The 24319-nt window shown below is 35.5% G+C and overlaps 1 protein-coding gene and 1 long non-coding RNA gene across 2 annotated transcripts in view; one reads left to right on the forward strand and one right to left on the reverse strand.

The window, feature by feature from the left end:
• The window catches only part of LOC144203101 (uncharacterized), a 62473-nt gene that overhangs the window by 21992 nt on the left and 16162 nt on the right, over positions 1 to 24319 (forward strand). Inside the window, exons 4-5 of the long non-coding RNA XR_013327612.1 lie at positions 3428 to 3673; positions 20279 to 20412. This is a non-coding gene — a long non-coding RNA (uncharacterized LOC144203101). The remainder of the gene's footprint in view (positions 1 to 3427; positions 3674 to 20278; positions 20413 to 24319) is intronic.
• mst1ra (macrophage stimulating 1 receptor a) lies at positions 266 to 16085 on the reverse strand. The gene is made up of 21 exons (XM_077726362.1): positions 16031 to 16085; positions 13801 to 15078; positions 10459 to 10629; positions 9429 to 9548; positions 9193 to 9363; positions 8958 to 9121; positions 7756 to 7885; positions 7549 to 7685; positions 6341 to 6523; positions 6147 to 6246; positions 5749 to 5979; positions 5533 to 5679; positions 3921 to 4083; positions 3755 to 3844; positions 3437 to 3640; positions 2640 to 2720; positions 2384 to 2565; positions 2187 to 2296; positions 1266 to 1431; positions 1057 to 1193; positions 266 to 975 (listed from the first exon to the last, which is right to left on the reverse strand). The coding sequence occupies exons 2-21, from the start codon at positions 14989 to 14991 to the stop codon at positions 717 to 719; spliced, it is 4137 nt and encodes a 1378-aa protein (XP_077582488.1). The 5' UTR covers positions 14992 to 15078; positions 16031 to 16085; the 3' UTR covers positions 266 to 716.

Genomic DNA, 24319 nt, shown 5'->3' on the forward strand with positions numbered 1-24319 from the left:
ACAGTACTTGGATATTAGTCAGTACTTGGATATTAGTCAGTACTTAGATATTGAACAGTACTTAGATATTAAACAGTACTTAGATATTAAACCGTACTTAGATATTAAACAGTTATATATTAAACAATACTTAGATATTAAATCGTACTTAGATATTGAACAGTTCTTAGATATTGAACAGTACTTAGATATTGAACAGTACTTAGATATTGAACAGTACTTAGATATTGAACAGTACTTAGATATTGAACAGTACTTAGATATTGAACAGTACTTAGATATTGAACAGTACTTGGATATTAAACAGTACTTGGATATTAAACTGTACTTGGATATTAAACTGTACTTGGATATTAAACTGTACTTGGATATTAAACTGTACTTGGATATTAAACTGTACTTAGATATTAAACTGTACTTAGATATTAAACATTAGTTAGATTTTAAACAGAACTTCGATATTAAACTCTCTCTCTCTCATGAATATAATTTTGAGAGCTGGCTTCAACAGTAAACTCTGTCACAATTTGACCGGCGACCAAAAGACCGGCGACCAAACGTCCGTCCACAAAAATAACATCTATCTTGAAATGGGCAATGTAAATTCACCCTAACTGACACAGTACATGTCTATACAGCATCTTTTAAATCCAGGTAGCAAAAGATAAATAAAAGAACACCCCAGTAAGTCTGTCTTTGTAACTCTGGTGCCATTCTCAAGAGTTTTCAAGGTTTTCAAGGTTTTCCTTATCATCTCCACCACTCGTGTCCGAATCCGAACCCTCGGCTTCGTCCGCAGACGCGGTCAGAGACGGGTAAGCTCTAGCCTGGTCTAGGTTGACATAATCGACCTTCAAGTTGATGTAGTGCTCCCCCTGTAGGCAGGAAAGGATATTCTGCACATCTGCGACCAATCCGTTGAATGTCGGTCGATATTCCGGCTCTGGATTCCAACATGCTAACATGATGGAATAGCTGTGGAATGAATATGTGGGAGATAATTAGCCAAACAGACTAGAAAATTAGCATTGTTAGCTAAGAGAAGGAGTTTCTTACAGCCTATCAGGGCAATACTGTGGCTGAGGTAGCCGACGCCCCCTCAGTAGATAGTGCGTGATGTCATAGGGGTCAACTTCTGGGTATGGACTAGCCCCCCTGGTTAGTAGCTCCCACATTAACACACCGTAGGACCACTATGTTGGAAAATAGAAATTCCGTTGTAAGTAATGGAAATGTGTTTTTTTTGAAGAAAACGATGTACTCACAACGTCAGATTTGGTGGTGAATTTTTGTGTGCGTAAGCTTTCGATAGCCATCCACTTGACGGGTAACTTCGCCCTCCTGTGGTCTTGAATACTATAGTACTCCTTGTCGTATATGTCACGTGCCATACCGAAGTCGGCTACTTTGACGGTGAAGGTCTCGTCCAGCCTTAAAAAAATGGTTTTGGTCAACATGAGAAGTCAGAAAATTGTTGTATTTGCTAAATATTAGCCTTAATGTCCTGTATATTGGTGAATTGAATTTTTATACAAAGTATGCATACACAAAAGAATACAGGTTTGAATCTTACAAAACTGACTTAAGTTTTATAAGCAGCAGCCAAGAAACTTAAGTTAAGTTTTTCGATCCCAAAAAGTTCTTGTTTCTCTGCCTAACAATTTTCAAACTTATTCTATGTTTTGCATTCCATTTTTATCTTCCAATTATCAACATTAGATATTTTTTTGCACTGCTTTTTATGTATTAGATAACAAGTACTGTATTTTTTCCGCATATATTCTGTATTTGTCACTCAAAAAAATGATGACTGAATCGAAGGTACGGCTTATATGTGCATAAATTAAACTTGACATGAACAAAACTGCAAGGTCTAAACACCATAACTCAAAATAACTTGGCCAATATGGTCATTTATTTCAAAATAGAGAAAATATGAACAGATAAAACACTTAAAATTAATTTTGACGTCTATGGAGGTGAAAATTATCAATCGGGGTGCGGCTTATACGAGAGAAATTGGCAAATTCATCGATTTTAAGGCAATTTTAAGGGTGCGGCTTATACGTGGAAGCGGCTTATATGCGAGAAAATACATTAATATGATTTCGGAACAACTGAAATAAAGATTTGGTCATTTTGTGAGAGTAAAACAAAATATATAAGGATATAATGTTCACACTCACATGCAATTTCGAGCTGCGAGGTCTCTATGCACAAATTTCTTTTGCGCTAAATACTGCATCCCTTTAGCAACTTGAAGTCCAAAGCCAATCAGGTCTTTTACTGTTGGATTCTGTACGTAAAACACACATTATCTTCATTTTGCTGAGGAAACATTGATGGTTAATAGGTCACAGGATGTCTGATTGTGAAATATTACCCTTTGCGGCGAGCGGATAAAATGCCGCACATCGCCGTGCTTCATGTATGGCAGGACCACCAGAGGGAGCCCTTCTTTTGGTAGCATAATGCCAAGAAGGGACAAAATGTTGGGGTGGTGGAAACCTTTCATTATGATTCCTTCTCGGAGAAACTGGTCCACTTCTTTTAAATCCGTGATACCTTTTTGACACATGAGTAATGCCGTTAAGAACAAATGTTTAAAAAGATGCTAATGTAAAATACTGTTTACGTACGATTTAGTGATTTTACAGCACAGTGCATCTCTTGCTTTTTGCTGTCCTTTAGATATCCATGGTACACAGTTCCAAAGTGACCTGTATGAGAAAGAAAATGACTTGCAATGTGATTAACTGGTTGGTCGGACGTTTGGTGGCCGGTCTTTTGGTCCCTTTTGGTTGCTGGTCAAATGGTGACAGAGAGTTTACTGTTGAAACCAGCTCTAAAAATTATATTCATCAGAGAGTGTTTAATATCTAAGAGAGAGAGTTTAATATCAAAGTACTGTTTAATATCTAAGTACTGTTGAAAACAGTAGATATTTAGATATTAAACTCTCATGAATATAATTTTGAGAGCTGGTTTCAACAGTACTTAGATATGAAACAGTACTTAGATATTAAACAGTACGTAGATATGAAACAGTACTTATATATTAAACAGTACTTGGATATTAAACAGTACTTAGATATTAAACAGTACTGGGATATTAAACAGTACTGGTATATTAAACAGTACTTGAATATTAAACACTACTTAGATATTAAACGGTACTTAGATATTAAACACTACTTGAATATTAAACAGTACTTGAATATTAAACAGTACTTGAATATTAAACACTACTTAGATATTAAACAGTACTTAGATATTAAACAGTACTTGGATATTAAACAGTACTTGGATATTAAACAGTACTTGGATAATTTTTCCAACAGTAAACTATCTGTCACCATTTGACCGCCGACCAAACGTCCGGTCACGGATTAGCTGCTAATTTTGTTCACTTTTTTTCCAATTTCAGATAAATTACCTTGCCCAATGCTCTTGCTCGTTTCAACCCTGAGCATTTCGGCAGGGATTAAAACGTCTTTGACCTCCTCGAGCAGGTCCGAATTAAGACTAATCATGGAGACGCTATCCTGAGGGATCAGAGGAACGACCAGGTGGGCGTAGCTGGCGGCGTACAACGGACCTTGAAAGGCAATCCCACCTGAAGCGGATGTATTGCTGGAACCTATTAAAAATGGATTTCACAGAGTTGCCAGGGGTGAGTTGAATCCTTTCCTCGTTTCTTTTTCAGAGAGTTTTGTTGGGTTTTTTGTCCACATATGAGTCGATATTTCCTCACCTTGTCGATAGTCACCCGTCGGAGACGTTTCACCACGACTACCCAAGCGGTTCATGGAAAGCCTGGCGCTTAAACGATTCTCGATGATTGCTGAAAGTGTAAATGTGACAGTTAGCCGTCAAACGTCACCAAAGCGTAAATGGTAAAATGGCGTTCGATGCCTCACCTCGCTTCTTCTTTTTCAAATGAATCATCACAACCGAGGCGATACCGGCGCCTGCCACCGAGGCGAAGATGATACCCAGAACAATGGCCGCGATGATTGAGTTGTTATTGTTCTCTTCGTAGAGGACGGTACCCACTTCGTGTGGTTCGCCGTTCACGGTGACCTAAATTGGGAGATGCTATTGAACAGGGGTGTCCAAACTATGGCCCGCTGCCCAGTTTTGATTGGCTTGCTTAAAATCTCATAGAATACGACCCACACAAGAAATTCAGGCGACATTGTTTTAGAACAGTGGTCCTCAAACTAATCCAGATAGGGCCGTTGTGGGTACGGGTTTTCGTTCCAACCTGGAAGAGCAAACCTCTCCACCAATCGGTGCTCGGACGTTTGGTCGCCGGTGTTTTGGTGGCCGGTCAAATGGTGACAGAGGGTTTACTGTTGAAACCAGCTCTCAAAATTGTATTCATGAGAGAGAATTTAGTATCTAAGGAGTGTTTAGTATCTAAGTAGTGTTTAGTATCTAAGTAGTGTTTAGTATCTAAGTAGTGTTTAGTATCTAAGTAGTGTTTAGTATCTAAGTAGTGTTTAATATCGGAGTACTGTTTAATATCCAAGTACTGTTTAATATCCAAGTACTGTTTAATATCCAAGTAGTGTTTAATATCTAAGTAGTGTTTACTATCTAAGTACTGTTTAATGTATATTTACTGTTTAATATCTAAGTACTGTTTAATATCTAAGTGCTGTGTAATATCTAAGTACTGTTGAAAACAGTAGATATTTAGATATTAAACTCATTAACATAATTGTGAGAGCTGGTTTCAACAGTACTTAGTTATTAAACAGTACTTAGATATTTAACAGTACTTGGAAATTAAACAGTACTTGGATATTAAACAGTACTTAGATATTAAACAGTACTTAGATATTAAACACTACTTAGATATTAAACACTACTTAGATATTAAACAGTACTTAGATATTAAACAGTACTTAGATATTAAACAGTAGTTAGATATTAAACAGTACTTAGATATTAAACAGTACTTAGATATTAAACACTACTTAGATATTAAACACTACTTAGATATTAAACACTACTTAGATATTAAACACTACTTAGATATTAAACACTACTTAGATATTAAACAGTACTTAGATATTCAACTCTCTCATGAATATAATTTAGAGACCAAAAGACCGTCGACCAAACGTCCGGTCACGCCACCAATCTGGTATCTTAGAAGTGCAATCAGTAGATTGCAGGCAGTAAGGTGCTTCTTTTTTTCCAGCAAAAACCTGATTGGTTAAACTGTATGTGTTGGATGGGTTAGTAACAAAAACCTGAACCCACACCACCCCCATCAAGGACCGCTTTAGAATGACTAGCTAGTCACTGAAACCAGTGTTTCCAAACTTCTTTGAGCTAGATCTTCCAATTTAAATCTTATGTCCCCTAAATTAACAATATAAGATTTTTCATTGCACAGTAGTTGGGAAACAATGACTTAAACAGCTCCTCCATGATTGGCTGAGCTGTCAAAACTCGACATGGTAAAACACATGTAGAAAATGTGTAATGCAAATACTCCTTTGGTTTGATAGATCTTACCCTGACAGGTAATCCCTGGCTGGGAATTACTAGGTTCTTCGGAATCCTGCAGGTCAGCTCATTCAGCAAAACTTGGGCGTTACAATCCACATTTCCGATTGTCATGGTAATCTTCATACATGAATTCACCTTGTTTAGTTTTTGATGCTGTAGTAACATATTTTCAACTGGTTATTAATCACAACTGAGTTACATAGTCATTGTAGACAAACTTACATGAAGCGATACTTCAGTCTCTCCCGGTTTAAGGAGTAAAACATTGTCTTCGTTTTCAAATGGAATGACTTTAGCGTCTGGGTGGTACTCAAAACGTCCATTCCAGACATTTTTTCTGCCGTCCATGTGTATGAAAAGAAATCCGACATCTGACCTTTCTTCTGTCGGGTCCAATGGGAAAACGGGGGCTTGGCATGTTAACTCGGTAGCCATTCCTGTCCTGTTACACTCCTGAAAAGGAAGGAAGGAAGGGAAATGTGGATTTTCCAATGTATTTTGAAATAGATAGTACTGAAGTCTTTTGTAAAGACTGCTACGTAGCTTTAAGTGCTTAGCATTTTAGCCTCACTGCCACATCTAATGAATATTTTTACCTAAAACAATTGAGTTAAATTTACCAGGTGTTGGGTTTCCCACCCGGATATTTTCGAAGTGTACTGTATCACAGTTTTATGTGCAGAGTCCAGATTCTGACCCTCGATCGTCAACTTGGAACCACTGAATTTCAGTATAAAATGACAATTAGAAACAATTTGACTTTGTGTAGAGTAGATCTTTACTCTTGGATTTTTTTGTATTTGTTTGGTACTACCTGCTGAAACTGCAATGAGGATACACGGAGGTTATGACAGGGTTTTTCTTGTAGTGGAACATCTTGGTGGTGGTAACCTCGAAGTTGTCGATGACCACTTTGATAGGGACAATCCCGATGTTTGGAGAAGTTGGGGTAAGGCATACAATTGAGGATAAAGACCCATTTTCTTCTAGAGGAGTGCTGGAGACAAACGTGAATATGTTATGCTTACCGTATTTTCACCACTATAAGGCGCACTTAAAAGTCGTAAATTTTCTCCAAAATAGACAGTGCGCCTTGTAATCCAGTGCGCCTTATATATGGATAAAACAGAAAACCAAAAACGAAAAACCACCACTGTTGGATATCAAAAAAACAAAAAAGCCTGAACTGAAACAATACTGCCAAATATGCAGATGCCATCTTAGTTTACAAAATCTTCCATCATATAGCTCCTCCCCCACTGCAAGATTTTATACCAAAAAATCCAAAACATCAACAATGGCTGGCTCTAGAGGTGACTGTAAAGTAGTGAGTGCTTCATACCTGGAAGTCAATAGCAATTACCCTATTTTCACCACTATAAGGCGCACTTAAGTCTTAAATTTTCTCCAAAATAGACGGTGCGCCTTATAATCCAGTGCACCTTATATATGGAAAAAACAGAAAACCAAAAAACGAAAAACCACCACTGTCGGATATTAAAAAAACACAAACGCCTGAACTGAAACAATACTTTTAAATATGCAGATGCCATCTTAATTTACAAAATCTTCCATCATGTAGCTCCTCCCCCACTGCAAGATTTTATACAAAAAAAAATCCAAAACATCAACAATGGCTGGCTCTACAGGTGACTGTAAAGTAGTGAGTGCTTCATACCTGGAAGTCAATAGCAATTACCCTATTTTCACCACTATAAGGCCCACTTAAAAGTCTTAAATTTTCCCCAGAATAGACAGTGCGCCTTATAATACAGTGCGCCTTATATATGGAAAAAATGTCATTCATTGAGGGTGCGCCTTATAATGCGGTGCGCCTTATAGTCGTGAAAATACTGTACTCGTCTTACCTAGACAGTCAATCAATTGGATGTCTAGCAGTCAATGAGCTATAACGTATTTTAGTAAACCTTTTGGTTACTTGATAGGAGCAACTCTATAAATATATTTTTTCAAAGATACAAAGTATTGTGATATATCAGCATAGTATTGTATGTTACACACGTTTGCATTTGGCACTTTTGGTCCGCAATGAATGTTTCCCTCTTCATCCCAGAATCGAGGTAGTGGCCCATCAGTGTTATTAGCGTCCCGCCAAAAGCTGGACCGTGTTCAGGGGTGATTTTTATGATGCTGGGCTCCTGTTCAGACGTATAATTCCTTGTAAGGCATTGACAAGTTTTATATTTTGTACGATTTAAGTCATCTCACCACTAGAGAGAAGCCAGACACCCGAGCTGTTCCTTCAATGGAGTATTCGGCTCTTGTTTTCCCTTCGTGGACTTCCAGATTGATTGTTAAATTGAGGTTTGGCACTTTTTCCTTTAGTTTGCAGACGAGGCTACAAAAAGAAGTAGAAATACACTATTTAAAACACAGAACAAAAATGCTGTATCTGATCTTGTGAAATTGGGGCTGTCTGGCGGAAGTCAAACTAGGACAGGATTTGTTATGAACTCTTGCCCTTGTATTTGAAGATTAAAATCAATGCTTTAACTAGTAGTTTTGATATAGACTGGAATTAGATGTCAAATTGTTCCTATATGTAAGAAAGTTAGATTTTTGTTATGTTCTGGAACAGCTTTCTTAAAGAGCTTGACTTGATTATTATGAAAATTAATGCAAAATTGCCTTCTTTGGGTCATCTTCAAATACGATTCTGTTCTAAGACTACTTTTCTAAGTTAAATTTAATGTTCCCTCTAAGTTTTCATGTAAAACATGCTGTAAAACACAAAAAACAAGAGTGGACAGAGCTACTGCCACTGGCTGCCGCGTAAACAGCGCCATCATGGGGAAAGGGGTATAAAAAATAAAATAAAAAAGTTTGGATTTTATTTACTGCGCGCCATATGATTGCTGCTGCGCAGCGAAGACGAGAATAGTGCACAATTGCATGCATACGCAGCTTAGAGGGAACATTGGTTAGGTTAGAACTTTATTTCATCCCATTTTCTGGAAATTTATTGGTTGCAACAGCAAGACAGACACAAGACATGAGACATTGTAGACCTAGGTAAAAAAACTACTACAGTGTTCCCTCGGTTATCGCGGTTAATGGGGACCGGGACCACCCGCGATATGTGAAATTCCCCTTCAAAAATGCTTAATTTGAATTTAATTAAAAAAAAAAAATTATGTTAATTTTTTTAATTAAAAAAATATTTTTATTTTTAATTTTTATTTTTTTAATTAAAAGAATTACCCCCTGTATACAGTACACCATATAGAATACAGGTAGAGAGAGTCAAATTCATGTTATAACAAAAAAAACTGTAAAATATGTTGTTTCAATGTAATATTTGTATTTTTTTTTCCCCCAAAAATCCGCTAAGCTCAGTCCACGGTAGCTGAACCGCGAAATAGCGAGGGAACACTGTACTACAAAAGTACTTTTGCTCCTGTGCTACTCACACTTGACTTCTGCTCCGGTCAGGCAAGACGGTACACAAAGCTGATCCTACAGTGACTGTATGGGTGACACCATTAGTGATAGGCAGTCTCCAAGGAGATCGAAACTGTCTCCCGCAAAGTGTCAGTTCCGTTTCCCCACCCGCTGGTGCCGTTTGGGGGAAAAACTGCAAAGATAACCATATCAGATCACTCTTCTAAGCCTTGTCATTTCTATCCAAACTGGTGTGAGACCTACCTTTGTTATAACTGGCTCACAAGAAAGTTTGTTCCACGGTAAGGCGCACTCCTCTTGCCTCGAGCACATTCCCGAGCACCAGCCACAGTTCATAAAACGGGGTGCCGTCAAACATGTGTGGCAGGTGACGAAATGTGTACAGCCTGGTCCTATGGTAGGTACTCTAAACAACTGGATCAGAAACAGTGGAAGACCAGGGCCATGCTATGTTGTGATTGGCAGTCCAAAACATTTACCTGATTTCCAGCTACAAAAAGTAGCGAGTCTTCATTGAGGACAGTTGCTGTCCTAGATATGGGCTTTTCTCCAAGAGAGTAGTTGGCAAAGATAAAGGGTGTGTCCAGTGTTAGAATGACCTAAAACGACAAAGTAGTACCGTATTTTCACGACTATAAGGCGCACTTAAAAGTCTTAAATTTTCTCCAAAATAGACAGTGCGCCTTATAATCCAGTGCGCCTTATATATGGAAAAAACTGAAAACCAAAAACGTAAAACCACCACTGTCGGATATTAAAAAAACACAAAGGCCTGAACTGAAACAATACTGTTAAATATGCAGATGCCATCTTGGTTTACAAAATCTTCCATCATATAGCTCCTCCCCCACTGCAAGATTTTATACAAAAAAATCCAAAACATCAACAATGGCTGGCTCTAGAGTTGACTGTGTAGTAGTGAGTGCTTCATACCTGGACGTCAATAGCAATTACCGTATTTTCACCACGATAAGGCGCACTTAAAAGTCTTAAATTTTCTCCAAAATAGACAGTGCGCCTTATAATCCAGTGCGCCTTATATATGGAAAAAACTGAAAACCAAAAAACGAAAAAGCACCACTGTCGGATATTAAAAAAAACACAAACGCCTGAACTGAAACAATACTGTAAAATATGCAGATGCCATCTTAGTTTACAAAATCTTCCATCATATAGCTCCTCCCCCACTGCAAAATTTTATACAAAAAAATCCCAAACATCAACAATGGCTGGCTCTAGAGGTGACTGTGTAGTGAGTCAGTGCTTCATACCTGGAAGTCAATAGCAATTACCGTATTTTCACCACTATAAGGCGCACTTAAAAGTCTTAAAATTTATCCAAAATAGACAATGCGCCTTATAATCCAGTGCGCCCTATATATGGAAAAATATCATTCATTGAGGGTGCACCTTATAATGCGGTGCGCCTTATAGTTGTGAAAATACAGAAGTTGGAAACAGAAATACGTAGTGATGGTGATGTTTTCTTGGGAAATTGGAGTGAAGTACCTGAAGGATTCTTCCATCTGAAGTCCCAAAGTGGCCCAGAGTTTGTCTTCCTGTAACAGTAACTAAGATGGACGTGAAGAGGACATTCCTCATCTTCTGGTTGAAAAGGTCTCCTCTGTGGTAGGTTTTTGAGACCAGTGTGGGTTTGGTAGTACATGTGTCATTGCCTGACTGTGATAAAAACAAAAAAAAACAATCGGGTAAGTTAGTATTCAATGTTTTTGATTGTTCCTCGGACTTCGAATTGATTTATTTCATAAGATACAGTACACCATATAGAATACGGGTAGAGAGTGAAATTCATGTTATAACAAAAAAAAACTAAAATATTTCGTTACAATGTAATATTTGTATTTTTTTTAATTTTTTTTCTTCAAAAAAAATCCTCGAAACTCTGAGTCCGCAATAGTTGAACCGCGAAATAGCGAGGGAACACTGTACTTTCCCTCAATCCACATCACTATTTACACTCACTTAAAGAGGAAGTACTCTTGTCTGGAGTCTACAGTAACAAATAAGCCATAAAAACTGCAAGGACAGGTTCCATATGTTGACTTTGTTCCTTTTAGCTAATTTAAATGGTCCTTTTTAAAGCTCTTACACATAAAACCAAAGTTAAAGGCAAGCCAGTTAATAATAAAGACTTAAAGACTGTTAGAAACACATGGAAACATTCCTTTGTTGACGTCTTACACAAGTTCTAGCTTGTAAGTCTTTCTCTTGTCTTTACTTGGACTCCACTGTGCTAATATTTCAATGGATTAAGTCAAACTATTTGGACATTTGGATTTAAAAAGCTCACGTAGCCCTGCATATTTTCTATTCCCCGTTCTAATTTCCTTTTTGGAGAGTAATAGTCCCTGCCCTCGGATGAAATTCCAACGTTTTTATCAGGAAGATTTATTGTGTATTTGTTGGCAGACATTCACGGTCGTGTACACAAGGCTGAGATATTTGAAAACCATAAAAAAAGGATAGGCCACACCTTTAAATTGACACCTGAGATAAGACTTGTCTGCTTTACTTTACATAGTTACCATGTTTTTTTTGCAAGTACGCCGTATTTGTAGCTAAAAAATGATGGCTGAATTAAGGGTATGGCTTATATGCGCATAAATTAGACTTGAAATCCACAAAATGCCATAACGCAAAATAATGCGGCCGATAGGGTCATTTAAGTCAAAATGGAGGAAAGATAAACTGCTAAAACGTTAAACTAAATCTATTTTGACGTCAAATTCAATAAAAAATAAACACATTTTTCCTAAAACGTGAAAAAAAAACACTTTTGCCTGCCATTGCTCGCTTAGGGTGCCGTTATCTTACCTAGGGATGACAAACTAGACCGCTATGGACACATTTCCTGGTTGTACTGCTCACATGACCTCCTTTTTGAATTTGTTTGCATGCTGGCAATATCCAATCGGAATGTCCAATCCGGCAATTTATAAAATATCTCAGAAATACCATTTATGATATTTTTTCTTAACATTTTCCCTTAAAAATAGCATATTTGTACTCCTTATTAAAAACCACGAATATGGAGTTGAAAATTCCGAATCAGGGGGCGACTTATATGCGAGAAATTGTAAAATTCAATGATTTTCAAGGCAATTTTAAGGGTACGACTTATATGCGAGAAAATACAGTACCTAAATATATGAGAAACATTTTTATGTTTCTTTACAGTCCACTTTAAACCAATCATATGTTGAGGAAAGCCAGAAAACGATACTTTTCAGCACTGACTCATGCACCCCTCCCAATCTCTTCATTTGTTTCTGTTGGAGACACCATTAAACTTTAAGCTTAATCATTACTGTAAAAATAATAAACATGTTTTAAAGAGGACATGTTCTAGAAGGATGACTTTTATGATTTAAGCTAAAACTTTTTCTGGTCTCTGTGTTGCCTTTGTGTCAAGTGGGACATTACACAATCATGCTGTCCATTTCTAAAAATAAGTCAGAGTGAATCATTGGAATCTTCCTTAAATGTGGCAAAACACTTTGGGTTCTTTACACTGCACTTGTCTTCACATTGTTGTTTATCCGATGGTTTTGGTTGAGGTTTTGACAGGTGGACTGCATATAATACTTAAAGATGTATACTTGACTAGTCGAAATTGTCAGTGGTATATTTCAGGTGAGATTAGAGTGAGTAATACATGTTTTGTATATTGATGATTAATTAGAGAAAATTGGTTGACTAGATTAGTGTTTCTTAACCTTTTTGCATTAAAAAAAATGTCAAGTGAAAGCACCATCTGAACATTTTTTAATTTAAAACTATGTCGCCTATATTAACAATTGTGATTTTCATTAACATTTTTTCAGCAGGAATTAGGTAAACCTACAAAATGATTCAAAAATCAACATTTTTACACCCTAAAAGTTGACGTTTACGGACCCTGAACAACTTCCGATTTGAGTAATGCAAAAATAATATTTTTAATTTTTCGAAGACTTTTCTCCAAATATTACTTTAATCTAATAATACGCCAAAAAAAGTGTTGTGCTCACGGACTTTATTACATTGGCAAAAACTGATGCCTTAGAAACCAAACAATTTTCGGTTCATTTTGGCAAAAAATAATCAACAAAATGTCCATTTTTCAATTTAAATCTTGTAATAGTATAAACTACTATTTAAAATTCATCACATTTAGATTTTTAACCATGCATTATCTCAATTTTAATCTCATTATAGTCACATTAATTTTTCTCCTTATAAATAACATTGTATGACTTATTGCAACTACATTAATTATCACTATTTACTGCTATTTACTTTGAGACATTTGAAGTATTTAGGTAAACAGAGACTAGTTTAGAGGACAACAAAAAACTGTCCTTTCAAAATACAGTTTTATGTATTAATTAAACAGTTCTACACAAAAACATTAGATTCTCAAGCAGATTTACTGGTCAAATCACACACCTGAAAATGGTGACCCACTAATACTAATAGTTTAGATTAGATTAGATAACTTTGTTCATCCCGTATACGGGAAATGTAATCGTAGTATTTGACATTGGTATCAATGTCTTCTTCACTTATCTTGATAACGCGATTTGAGCTTCAAATTCAGAACCTTCCGGCAAATGTACTAACACACATTACTATCCTACTGTAAATATTTACACGAGTAATCTATTAAGACTACAGCCTGATTTGTGTGTCGGAATTGAGTAGCGTTTAAAAACAAGACCTTCTTCTCATATTCCCCGCAAACAGGAAGTTCTTAAATTCACTCAACCTCTCAACAAATCTCGCAATACTCATTCTTAATTCACAAAAACTGGAACTTCCCATCTTTATCCGAACCACAAAATTACTCACCTCATGCGGACAGTTTTCACATGTCTGAAAATGACACAGTCCTCTTGATAATTGCTCACTTCCGGATCTGCAACAATCGTCCACTCCCTTGTCAATCTGATTGTTTATGTCACTCAAGGACAAAGCACACAACGCCGAATCCTTCTGCGGGTTACCATCCACATCCACCCTTGCAAATACTCCATAGAGAATATCCTCAGTTTCATCCACCGATAACTCCGAAGCCAAATCCTTCCCTGCATGACCAAAGTACGCCGCAACTAGTCCGTTATACACGATATCCCTAAACGGTTCCCTCTTACGTCGCTTGGGTTCGTACCTACACTCCAAAACCATCTCCCTGTACATCCATACTTCGTGGGTACCCACTGGTAACCTTGCTAAACGGGTCTGAAAAGCCGAATCGCCCTTGGAAGGGTTCTCCCTTTGTAAGGAAAGGAAATAAACAAAGTCCTGGGTAGAGAAACTGTAGATATAATCAATTCTGTATGAGTCCCTTAAGTGTGGTAGTACTGTCAAGCCTTCCATGACCATTTGGAATCCATCTTCGGTTGATAGTGGTCTTACAACGGATACAGACTTACGGGGGTACTTTTGTGTTACGTTGTCATTGACCGAAGCCGCTACGAAGAAGTATGAGGTAGCGGCTTGGTCTACGATGGTGATTTTAGTCCCTAGTGGACTAGCTAGACAGTCTGGGCAGTAAGACGGAGAGTTTTGGTTCCATTTGTATAAACATTGAGGTTGTGGTGGTTGGTTTTCCAAATCGATGAAGAAACAAATACCGTTTTGGGTACTACCGCATATGTACAGGTATGTTAGGAAGGATAGATCTAGAAGTAAGACTTGGTTTTCTGTGTTTTCCAGGTCGTTGGGGTCTAGAGTTGTGTTGCAAAGATGGCAGGTTTGGCATTGCGGATTCCCCATTGGACCAGTTTTGATTTCCCATATTTGGTTTAGTTTGTCGTCTATGGCCTCGACCAGGTTTTGGGAGGCGATGTAGATTTCTTGGTTGAGAGGGTTGGCGACTATGTTCTGGATTGGATTCGATGTTTGGAAATGGGGTAATGGGTATTGGACTGAGAAGTCCACTTGGTTGAAAGGACCGGATGGACAGGTGTGTTGTTCTTGGGAAATGCTAATCCGGATCCAGGTAAGGAGTGGCAGTAAGATGGCCGTCCAGGTTGGCATCTTTAAGCCACGGACCCTGGTGGTCGGCGGGCTACCTCAAAGATGGTGTTTTGGATTTTGACGGCATTCTGGAGGGGCAGTGGAGCTCTGTGGGAAGACAAAATTCGTTTTTTTAGATTTAATATTCACGATAATGGACAAAATATCGATCTGATCACATTGAAAGACTTTAAAATGGGGATGGGTTACTTGTAGCTCCTCCCACCTGTATGGTAGATTTTTAGACTGGCTAGCGCAGGGAACCTATGACTTGGGAGCCACATGTGGCTCTTTTGATAAGTGCATCTGGCTCTTTGCTAACCTGTGAGCTAAAATATGAAAATGGCTAATGACAGAACTGAGATATTATATCTAGAACTGCTTTAATTTTCATTTTTTTAGTAGTAGACTCTTCTGGAATGCATTTTTCTCATTGATTAGCAATAGCATAAGAATATTTTTTTTAAATATTCATTTTTTTATGCTTTAAAAGTGGTAAAATTCCAAAAAAAATCAGGATAAGGCACTTGTTTACATGTTTTTTGACGTTTAAATTCGTTGTATGGCTCACAAGGAATAATATTGGAAAATATGATTTTTTTTGTGACTCTCCTTCGTCAAAAAAGTGAATGATATCAAATAAATAATAAGAATTAATAGTGGAAGAAGTAAAATCCTGGAATTGACCAATGGAACTGCTGTAAATTAGATTTATTCTCGATAAAAGATTATTCTGGAATGAACTGGATCAAATACAAAGTGACATAGAATTGAAGGCGGACATAAAAAGTCTGGAGACAAATTTTTGGAGGACAAGTCATGACCTGTTTTGGCAATGGGAAAGACTTTTAGGTTAATAATGAGTCTAAAAGTTGTATTTCCTGGAAGATTAAAGGTGAAGAATTGCAGTATAACAACAAACATAGCCAAGATCATAAGTGGATCTGAAGTTAGTTATTGTTATTGTTTTGTGTGGCTAGTTAAGGAAAATGTTTACTAGTTTTTAATGTTAGATATTAAGAGTAAAATGTGGTAAAAATGTGAATGAGTTGAAGCTCACCTGACACAGGATGATTGCGAGTGTGAGTCGTCGAGCAGAGTTCAATCTGCCATGAAACTGCCAGATTTGTTAAGCAAGCTGTTGTGGTAGCAAAGCAAACCAGATGTTGGTCTTGTTTGCTTTCAAAATAAAAACACGTTTTTTTGTGGGGCCATTCAAATGTTGTTGGAGAGGGCGGGAGATATGAAATATTGTTTTTTTGTTTAGGAAAGTCTTTTTAAAATGATAAAAACTTCCCTTTTTGAGTCAATCATGATGATGACTTTATACAAATTTGTATAATATTATTTAAAACTGTTTTTAGGTCTTGTATAAAATACATAAATTTTTAAATATTATATTTACTTAATACATATAATTATGATAACATTCAAAAAATTCAAACCACAATTAAAATAAATAAATAAACTGAAACTATTAAAAAGCATGACTAAGAAATCCAAACATTATTTCATATTTTGCATGGTATATAATTAATAAATTATTTTTTTAAATTACAAAAATATATAATTATTACTTATAATTTATATAAAATACAATACAGTCATTGTCATTTTTTTCAAATTAATAAAAATATATTTTTAGCGTAAAACAGCATTAATGATGTCATAAATATTAAAAATTAAATAAAAAAAATGCATTTTCAACCAAAACTTTAAAAAAGATATTGTTGTTAGGACCTATTATTGTTGTTGTTTTATTATTATTATAAAAATATGAACTACATTTGACTTACTTTGACTTTGATTAATAGATTTGCATTCTTGACAGATTATAAAGGGGTTATTATGGTAATTAAAAGACTCGGAAAATGCATTGGAAAATGCATTGGAAAATGCATTGGAAAATGCATTGGAAAATGCATTGGAAAATGCATTGGAAAATGCATTGGAAAATGCATTGGAAAATGCATTGGAAAATGCATTGGAAAATGCATTGGGAAATGCATTGGAAAATGCATTGGGAAATGCATTGGAAAATGCATTGGGAAATGCATTGGGAAATGCATTGGAAAATGCATTGGAAAATGCATTGGAAAATGCATTGGAAAATGCATTGGAAAATGCATTGGAAAATGCATTGGAAAATGCATTGGAAAATGCATTGGAAAATGCATTGGAAAATGCATTGGAAAATGCATTGGAAAATGCATTGGAAAATGCATTGGAAAATGCATTGGAAAATGCATTGGAAAATGCATTGGAAAATGCATTGGAAAATGCATTGGAAAATGCATTGGAAAATGCATTGGAAAATGCATTGGAAAATGCATTGGGCGATAAAGTGACTTATTATGAAAGGTCTTGATGGGAAGTACCTACTTCACTCCCTGCTTGATCAGTGTAATCTGGCTCTGTATATGTGTGTGAGAGTGTGTGTGTGTGTGTGTGTGTTGCCTAGAGTCAGGCCGCACCCGCTGTAGAAGTACAAGACATTGTGCAACCTGAAAACCAGTAGACATCCTCATGCTTTCGTCATTACTGGACATGACATTTCCTCCCAAATTTCTCTTATTGGTGCATATTGCTTTCTTAAGAAAGTATTTGCTCTGAAAAATATTTATTTTCTTTCCATTTTTCTGCCAAAAATGCATTATTCTAAGATGAGTAATGAGTCCCTTTCACTTCTTGTCTGCGAGGTATGAAAAGAATGTATTCCCTCACCCTTGAAAAACTGCCCATAGAAACATGTGGAAACTTGGTATACTTATTTTATTGAATTTGCAGCCCACGCATTTAATACAAAATACACAAATATTCACACTTTTAGGACGAATAGTCCTTCAAAAAAGTGTTTTTGCAGTATATAAGGTGTACTTGGAAAATAATGTTTGTTTTTTTACCTATTATATTTTTGCATTGGCGGACATGAGCCGAAAAAGTACTGAGTGTTTTTTTAATTGATTTTTTTAAAATATTTTCTTTGGATTGACATCAACTTTTGCTTATAGTGACAGTAAGTATTAGTAAATATTATATTTGCTATTTTATGTGTAGTTAGTTGAGTTACATTGGTTGTAAAGTACTTTTTTTGCTCACAATACAAAAAAATAGCTAATGAAAGGTCCATATGTTTTGTAATACATTTTTTTTGGCTTTTACTTCAACTGTATTTTATGGTAGCGTCATAATCCATGCTCTAAGTATTTCCGCATGTTTAAAAAGTTAAATATCAACTCAATGAATCCAAAGTTCAAACGTGAAGGTTAATCAAAACACATTTTAAATGCAATAGTTTTAAAGCTATTTTTTCTCTATTTAAAGTTTACATTGTGTTTTAGGAAAATGCTTGAATGTGTAAATTAAAAAAAAAACAGAAACACTGACTTGTGTAGTCCAAAATACTGAAAAAAATGGCAGAAATTCTGAAAAAAAATGGATTGATACACCAGAGGGCAGTGTCTTAGCACAAATAGATTTTCTACTATAAAATGTTCATTGTATTTGATTTAAATTGTATGTAATGTAATTTCATCATTATTATAATATATAGTTTATAATGGTGATATTTTTTTCTATGTGTGAGCATTTAAATCTTATTATTAGAAATGATTTTGAAAATTTTGATGAAAACCAAAGAACTGGAAATGTTATTTTTGGTAAAAATTAAATGAAAAAATAAAAAAGTAGGGTACAATAAATAAATAAAAAAATTAAAAAAAAGGTTACAATAAATAAAAATAAATAAAGATTAATGCATTTAAGTAATCTTAAAAAAATATTAAATTACCCTGGAATTAATACATTTATCGTTAAATGCATTAAAATATTAATTGAGCGCTGTAAAACATGATCATAAAATTCCAAGTTAATAACCATAAATGTCTTTAAGGTTAGCAGACGAGGACTCTACAGAAAGCTTTTAACCGGTTGTGACTCGTTTTTGGCTGCCTTTAATCCTGTTAATAGTTGCAAGTTCTAATTATATCCCTATGCACGTTTAATGTGAACAAACGTCTCATCATCATCGTCCTTTGATCACTTTTTCTTGTCCCTGTTGAGATGTAGGAAGAAAGCTCCTAAGGAACTAGCAAAACTACAAAAAAAAGTCCAAAAAGGAATGCTTAAAAATCTAAAAATAGGCACTATTTCATCTAAAAATATTTAATTATTAGTTTGGATTCTCATTCTTAGTATACAATGTGTTTTTTTAGTATTATTCTCAATTTACATGACATTTTGTTCAAAAAATAGCATTGATTGTAACAACAAAAACATCAAAAAACACAGTTTCCCTAATTTAATTTAATTTTTTAAACTTTACAGTCCTTTAAAAGCACACTTTTCCATTTCAATTAAGATATTGATTACATGGAAAAGATGGAGAGTGCATTTTGGTGCAGGATATCAAATGCATGTCTAATGGGTTCCCTGCAGAATATGAGCTACAATATCGACATTTTTGTGTACATGTGTGTGTGTGTGGGATAGGGGGTGCCGTGGTTACGCTATGTTCGACCTATTGCCTTCCATTTCCTGCCTCCATTGGATTTATTGTGACACTGGTGTCTATGATAGTAGACAGCCGATGTAGGGTAACATAACCCTCACATTTACATCTTTATGTTCTACAATTGGGCTAAAAATATGTGGCTCCACCCCTTTTTTGCCCATAAGCATTTTATCATCACCAGGACATACATTATATGAAAGTGGGTGTAAAAGTGCAAGGACAATTTCACCATCAATTCCTCTTTCAAGGACTTAAACCCCCCATTTTTAATTTGGTCTAGTCCTTGCCCTGATCTGATGATGTCACTGTTCATGACATTGAGATTTTTGATATTGATTATATCATGTTTGTATTTGACACACCGTGCCCTGCGATTGGTTGGCCAAAGATTGAAAGTGGTGCCTGATTGGCTCTAGCACCGTCGAAGCGGTTCAGAAAAGGGATAAATGAATATTGGGGGATTTATCAATGTGTATATGTAAAATGTAGGACTTATTAAAGGTGCTATGAATTGGTGACATGTCAAAATATTAAGATTTTACATGTATATGATGAATTTGGGACTCGTTTTCAAATTTATTTGCCATTTTGAAGTTATTTCAACAAAACAATGTAACTGGGAACACCAGTTTTTTCCACAACGATTCTGGTTGTGACATCACAACCAGAATTGATGATCATGGCTAGATTAGTAGTGTTAATACATGCTAACAACAGAATAGAAACCCTATAGAAAGCATGCTAGCATACATTAGAAGCTTGTTCTGATGGTGACCTCATTTATTTTATTTGCAGATTTTTTTGTGGGCGTGGCCAAAGCCCTTGGAAGACTAATGACGATTTAACTTCATGATTAAGCCTTTCTTCCAACTCTTTCAATCATCTGAACTGGAAGCCCCAAAAGGATTGGACGCCACTTGTTGTCACAGGTAAGAGCAGATTGACAGAATTCAAACAATAATAATAATATTTAAAACACATATAATGAAGATCTCCAATCTCAATGAAACCCTTTTGTAGGGTATTTACAGTGCAAAAAAAACATTGATTTCTAACCTGAAAAAAACACAATGGAGGTTTCATATGATCACATGGTTTCCAGATACACACACTAATGTAAAATCCTCATCTCACAGTGTAACCCAAGCTTTTCCACTTCCTGCACACCCACATAACAACACACTCACCCACACTAACGCCTGAGAAAAATGGAAAGAACAATGTAGAAACCCATCTAGAAAATTGATATTTGTATGTGGGTGTGTGGGTATGTTAGTGTTTATCTGTGTGTATGTGGGTGTGTGTGTGTGCTGAGTGTGTGTATGTGGGTGCATATGTTTGTGTGGGAGTGTCTGTGTGTGCGGGTGTGTGTTTGAGGGTCTGTGTGTGTGTTTTGAGTGTCAGATTTGAGGTGTAATGAATACATTGTCTGGGCTTTTGGGGGCTGTTCTGTATTCAACTCCAGCATGTTTCAGCTTCTTGATAAAAATGCATTACCTGCACTTCTACGTGGGGGGGCTTACTCTTTGCCGGGTGTGTGTTTTCGTATTAATAATAATATTATATTTTTTGCTGCACGGGTGCACAGCAGTGATAAATTGAGCTGTTGGGAAAATCATTTGGAGGAGTAATTGCTTCCTTGTCCACTTGTCACTTGGGTTTTGGTGTTTAATTACACTGGGCCTCGGCTCAGCTGGAGTGGAAAAAGAATAAACAATCGTTGTTGAAGTTTTTTTTTAATGTCATAATTTAGCTTTTATTGGATTATCTGGTCTGTTATAATGATATTTTTATTATATTTTTGCTCTACAATTTTGTGTAGGAAAACCAAAACCCAACTTTATATATATATATACACGTATATATACACATATATACACATATATACACATATATACACATATATACACATATATACACATATATACACTTATATACACATATATACACATATATACACATATATACACTTATATACACATATATACACATATATACACATATATACACATATATACACATATATACACATATATACACATATATACACATATATACACCTATATACACCTATATACACCTATATACACATGTATACACATATACACACCCACATATACACATACACATGTATACGCATATACACACATATATACACACATATATACACATATATACACACATATACACACATATATACACACATATATATACACACATTTATACACATACACATACCACATATACACATACACATGTAGTATAAGCATGTATACACATTTATACACATACACATATACACACATATATACACATACACACACATTCTGACATATATACACATATATACACATATATACATATATATACACATATATACATATATATACACATATATATACACATATATACACATATATATATACACATACATACACATATATACACGTATATACATGTATATACACGTATATACACGTATATACACGTATATACACGTATATACACGTATATACACATATACACACATGATTTGACTTTGACAGGGCCCACAAATTAAAATGACGGGCCTTTATCTGGCCCCCCGGACTACATGTTTAACACCTTGTTTTAAAACTCTGATTTTTTGTATTATTATTGTCATTCAAGACATTCAATATGAAGCTAAGATTAGCCACTCTTAGCGTATGGGCCCAAGGCTATGCCCGTTCCCACGGCAACGCATTCCAATATGTCTATGCATGGCAAATGATTGGTCTCCCGGGGGTCCCAGTCACAGACTGTCCAACTGGTTTTAGTGGGCAGTTGCTCCTGGGGGTCTGGCAAAAACACAGTGGTGTTTGTTTGCAGTGGACGGAGCCCCTCACACTGCAACCCTTGTCAACGGGATCTTATTTGACATTTATTATCAGATCACAATGCGATGCATTTTACTCGCTAGTTCATTTTTCTTTCCCAGGGAGACCGCTCGTTTGTCAGCCACCAGACGGACTCGTTAATTATCTCTAGTTTCATGGAGGGGCGTCGAACTGGTTTTTGTCGCAGGGGTCGCGTTGTTGTTATGAGTTCGTTTCAGGGGACATTATGTCTGGCAATTAAAAGTAATTGGCTAATCGGTGAGTGAGTATTTATTAAGTAAGTTGACAACTATTTTGGGTCCATTTTTGGTAGTCTTTCTATTTATTTTTTAACATTTTTTTTACCTTGTTAGGGTTGTTCAAATCTTGCTTTTAGGGGTCCTCAACTGCAATTATTTATATTTTTAGATTCAGTTTTTGTTTTATTTTTTGATAGAGAATTTTTACAAAAGTAGTATTTTTTTTTACATATTTTTTAAAAAAGCAAATACACTGAGTATTCTCACTTAGTCTTTATTTGGTATTTTTTAAATTAATTTAAATATAAGAGGTATATTCTAGTCATTTTTGATTAAATTATACAAAAACGGGAAAAGTCCAAATTTATTTTTTGTCAAATTTTTAAAATTGGTTTTATTTATTTGATATTTTGTATAAAGAAAGCACATTTTTCAAAATTCTCTTGCTAAAGTTCAACATAAAGTTAAATCTCTTAGTTTTTAATATGCAAATCTTTTTATACAATTAGTTTTTGACCAAAACTAAAAAAAAATCAGGCGCAAACTAAATATATATTTCTTTTAATTCAACAAAAAATGTTTTCTATTCATTTAAAACTCAAACAAAACAAAAAAAATCTTTTAATTCCATATTCCATAGCCCAAAACATTAAACTAAAGCACATTTAATTTTGCGGCCCACATAAATTAATTTCCCGGACCAGATCTAGCCCGCTAACCTCGAGTTTGACACCTATAATCTATCCTCACTCAAAAAACAGGCTTTAAAAGAGCATTCTCATAAATCGTAATGATACAAATGTGTCTATTTTTGTCTATTTTACTGCAGTCAAAAACGCATTGAAGCTCGCTTAAATAAACCGCAAAAAAAATCAACTATTTCATACCTGTCAACTGGTACGTTCTCGCCGTAATTGGTACAACTGAAAGCCCATTTTTATATTGGTACGCTGTACACATGAAAATGGTACGCTAAACGGTGATTTTGAGAAAAAAAAATAAATTAAGGCACTTTCTAGCCATTTTTCACCATCCGCCATTGTTTCTTCCCGGAAACGCATGTCTGCCAAGTGATATATGTACCGGCGCCTCTATTGGCTAAAAAAAAAAGATCATGATAAACATTTCGTTTTGTAACACTTTCACCATGTGATTTCCGTTTCCTGTTCCCTTGTTTATGTTTACTTTCATTTTCACTTGTTGTTCGTGATTTTTTACAAAAAAGTAAAGTGGTAAGATTTTCCATGTATTTATACATATATGTAAGGGCGAAAACAAAATTTGGTAAGATCACAAATGGTTCGAGGTTGACAGGTATGCTATTTAGAAAGCTCTAACATCACCCAAACATGGCGAATAGAAGCCACCCGTGTAAAATTTTAATGTGTTTGTCAATATGTTCTAAGAGAACTCGGCCGCCACCTTCTCATGGGATTCTACTTTACAAAAATATGACCTAAAAATGCTTGACAGCGTTCCCAAAATAAATCTGTTTGTTCTACTTCTACGTTGACAGCAGCTTGTACACTGTGTGTACTCACAGTATTATTCTTATGTATTTTTTATTTAAATCATAGCGCATGTTTCATTTTGAACATATTTTTAAAGGATGACTTAATCATAGAGTATAAAGGGGTGCATAAGCAAGGCTTAAGCCAATTTGTATGCTTGATTGGACCTTAAATATAGTGTTTAAGTAGCCTATCATGACCAAGGTTGTAATTTAGTTGACCATAATG

Source organism: Stigmatopora nigra, chromosome 10 (assembly GCF_051989575.1).
Source record: "Stigmatopora nigra isolate UIUO_SnigA chromosome 10, RoL_Snig_1.1, whole genome shotgun sequence".
Taxonomy (NCBI): domain Eukaryota; kingdom Metazoa; phylum Chordata; class Actinopteri; order Syngnathiformes; family Syngnathidae; genus Stigmatopora; species Stigmatopora nigra.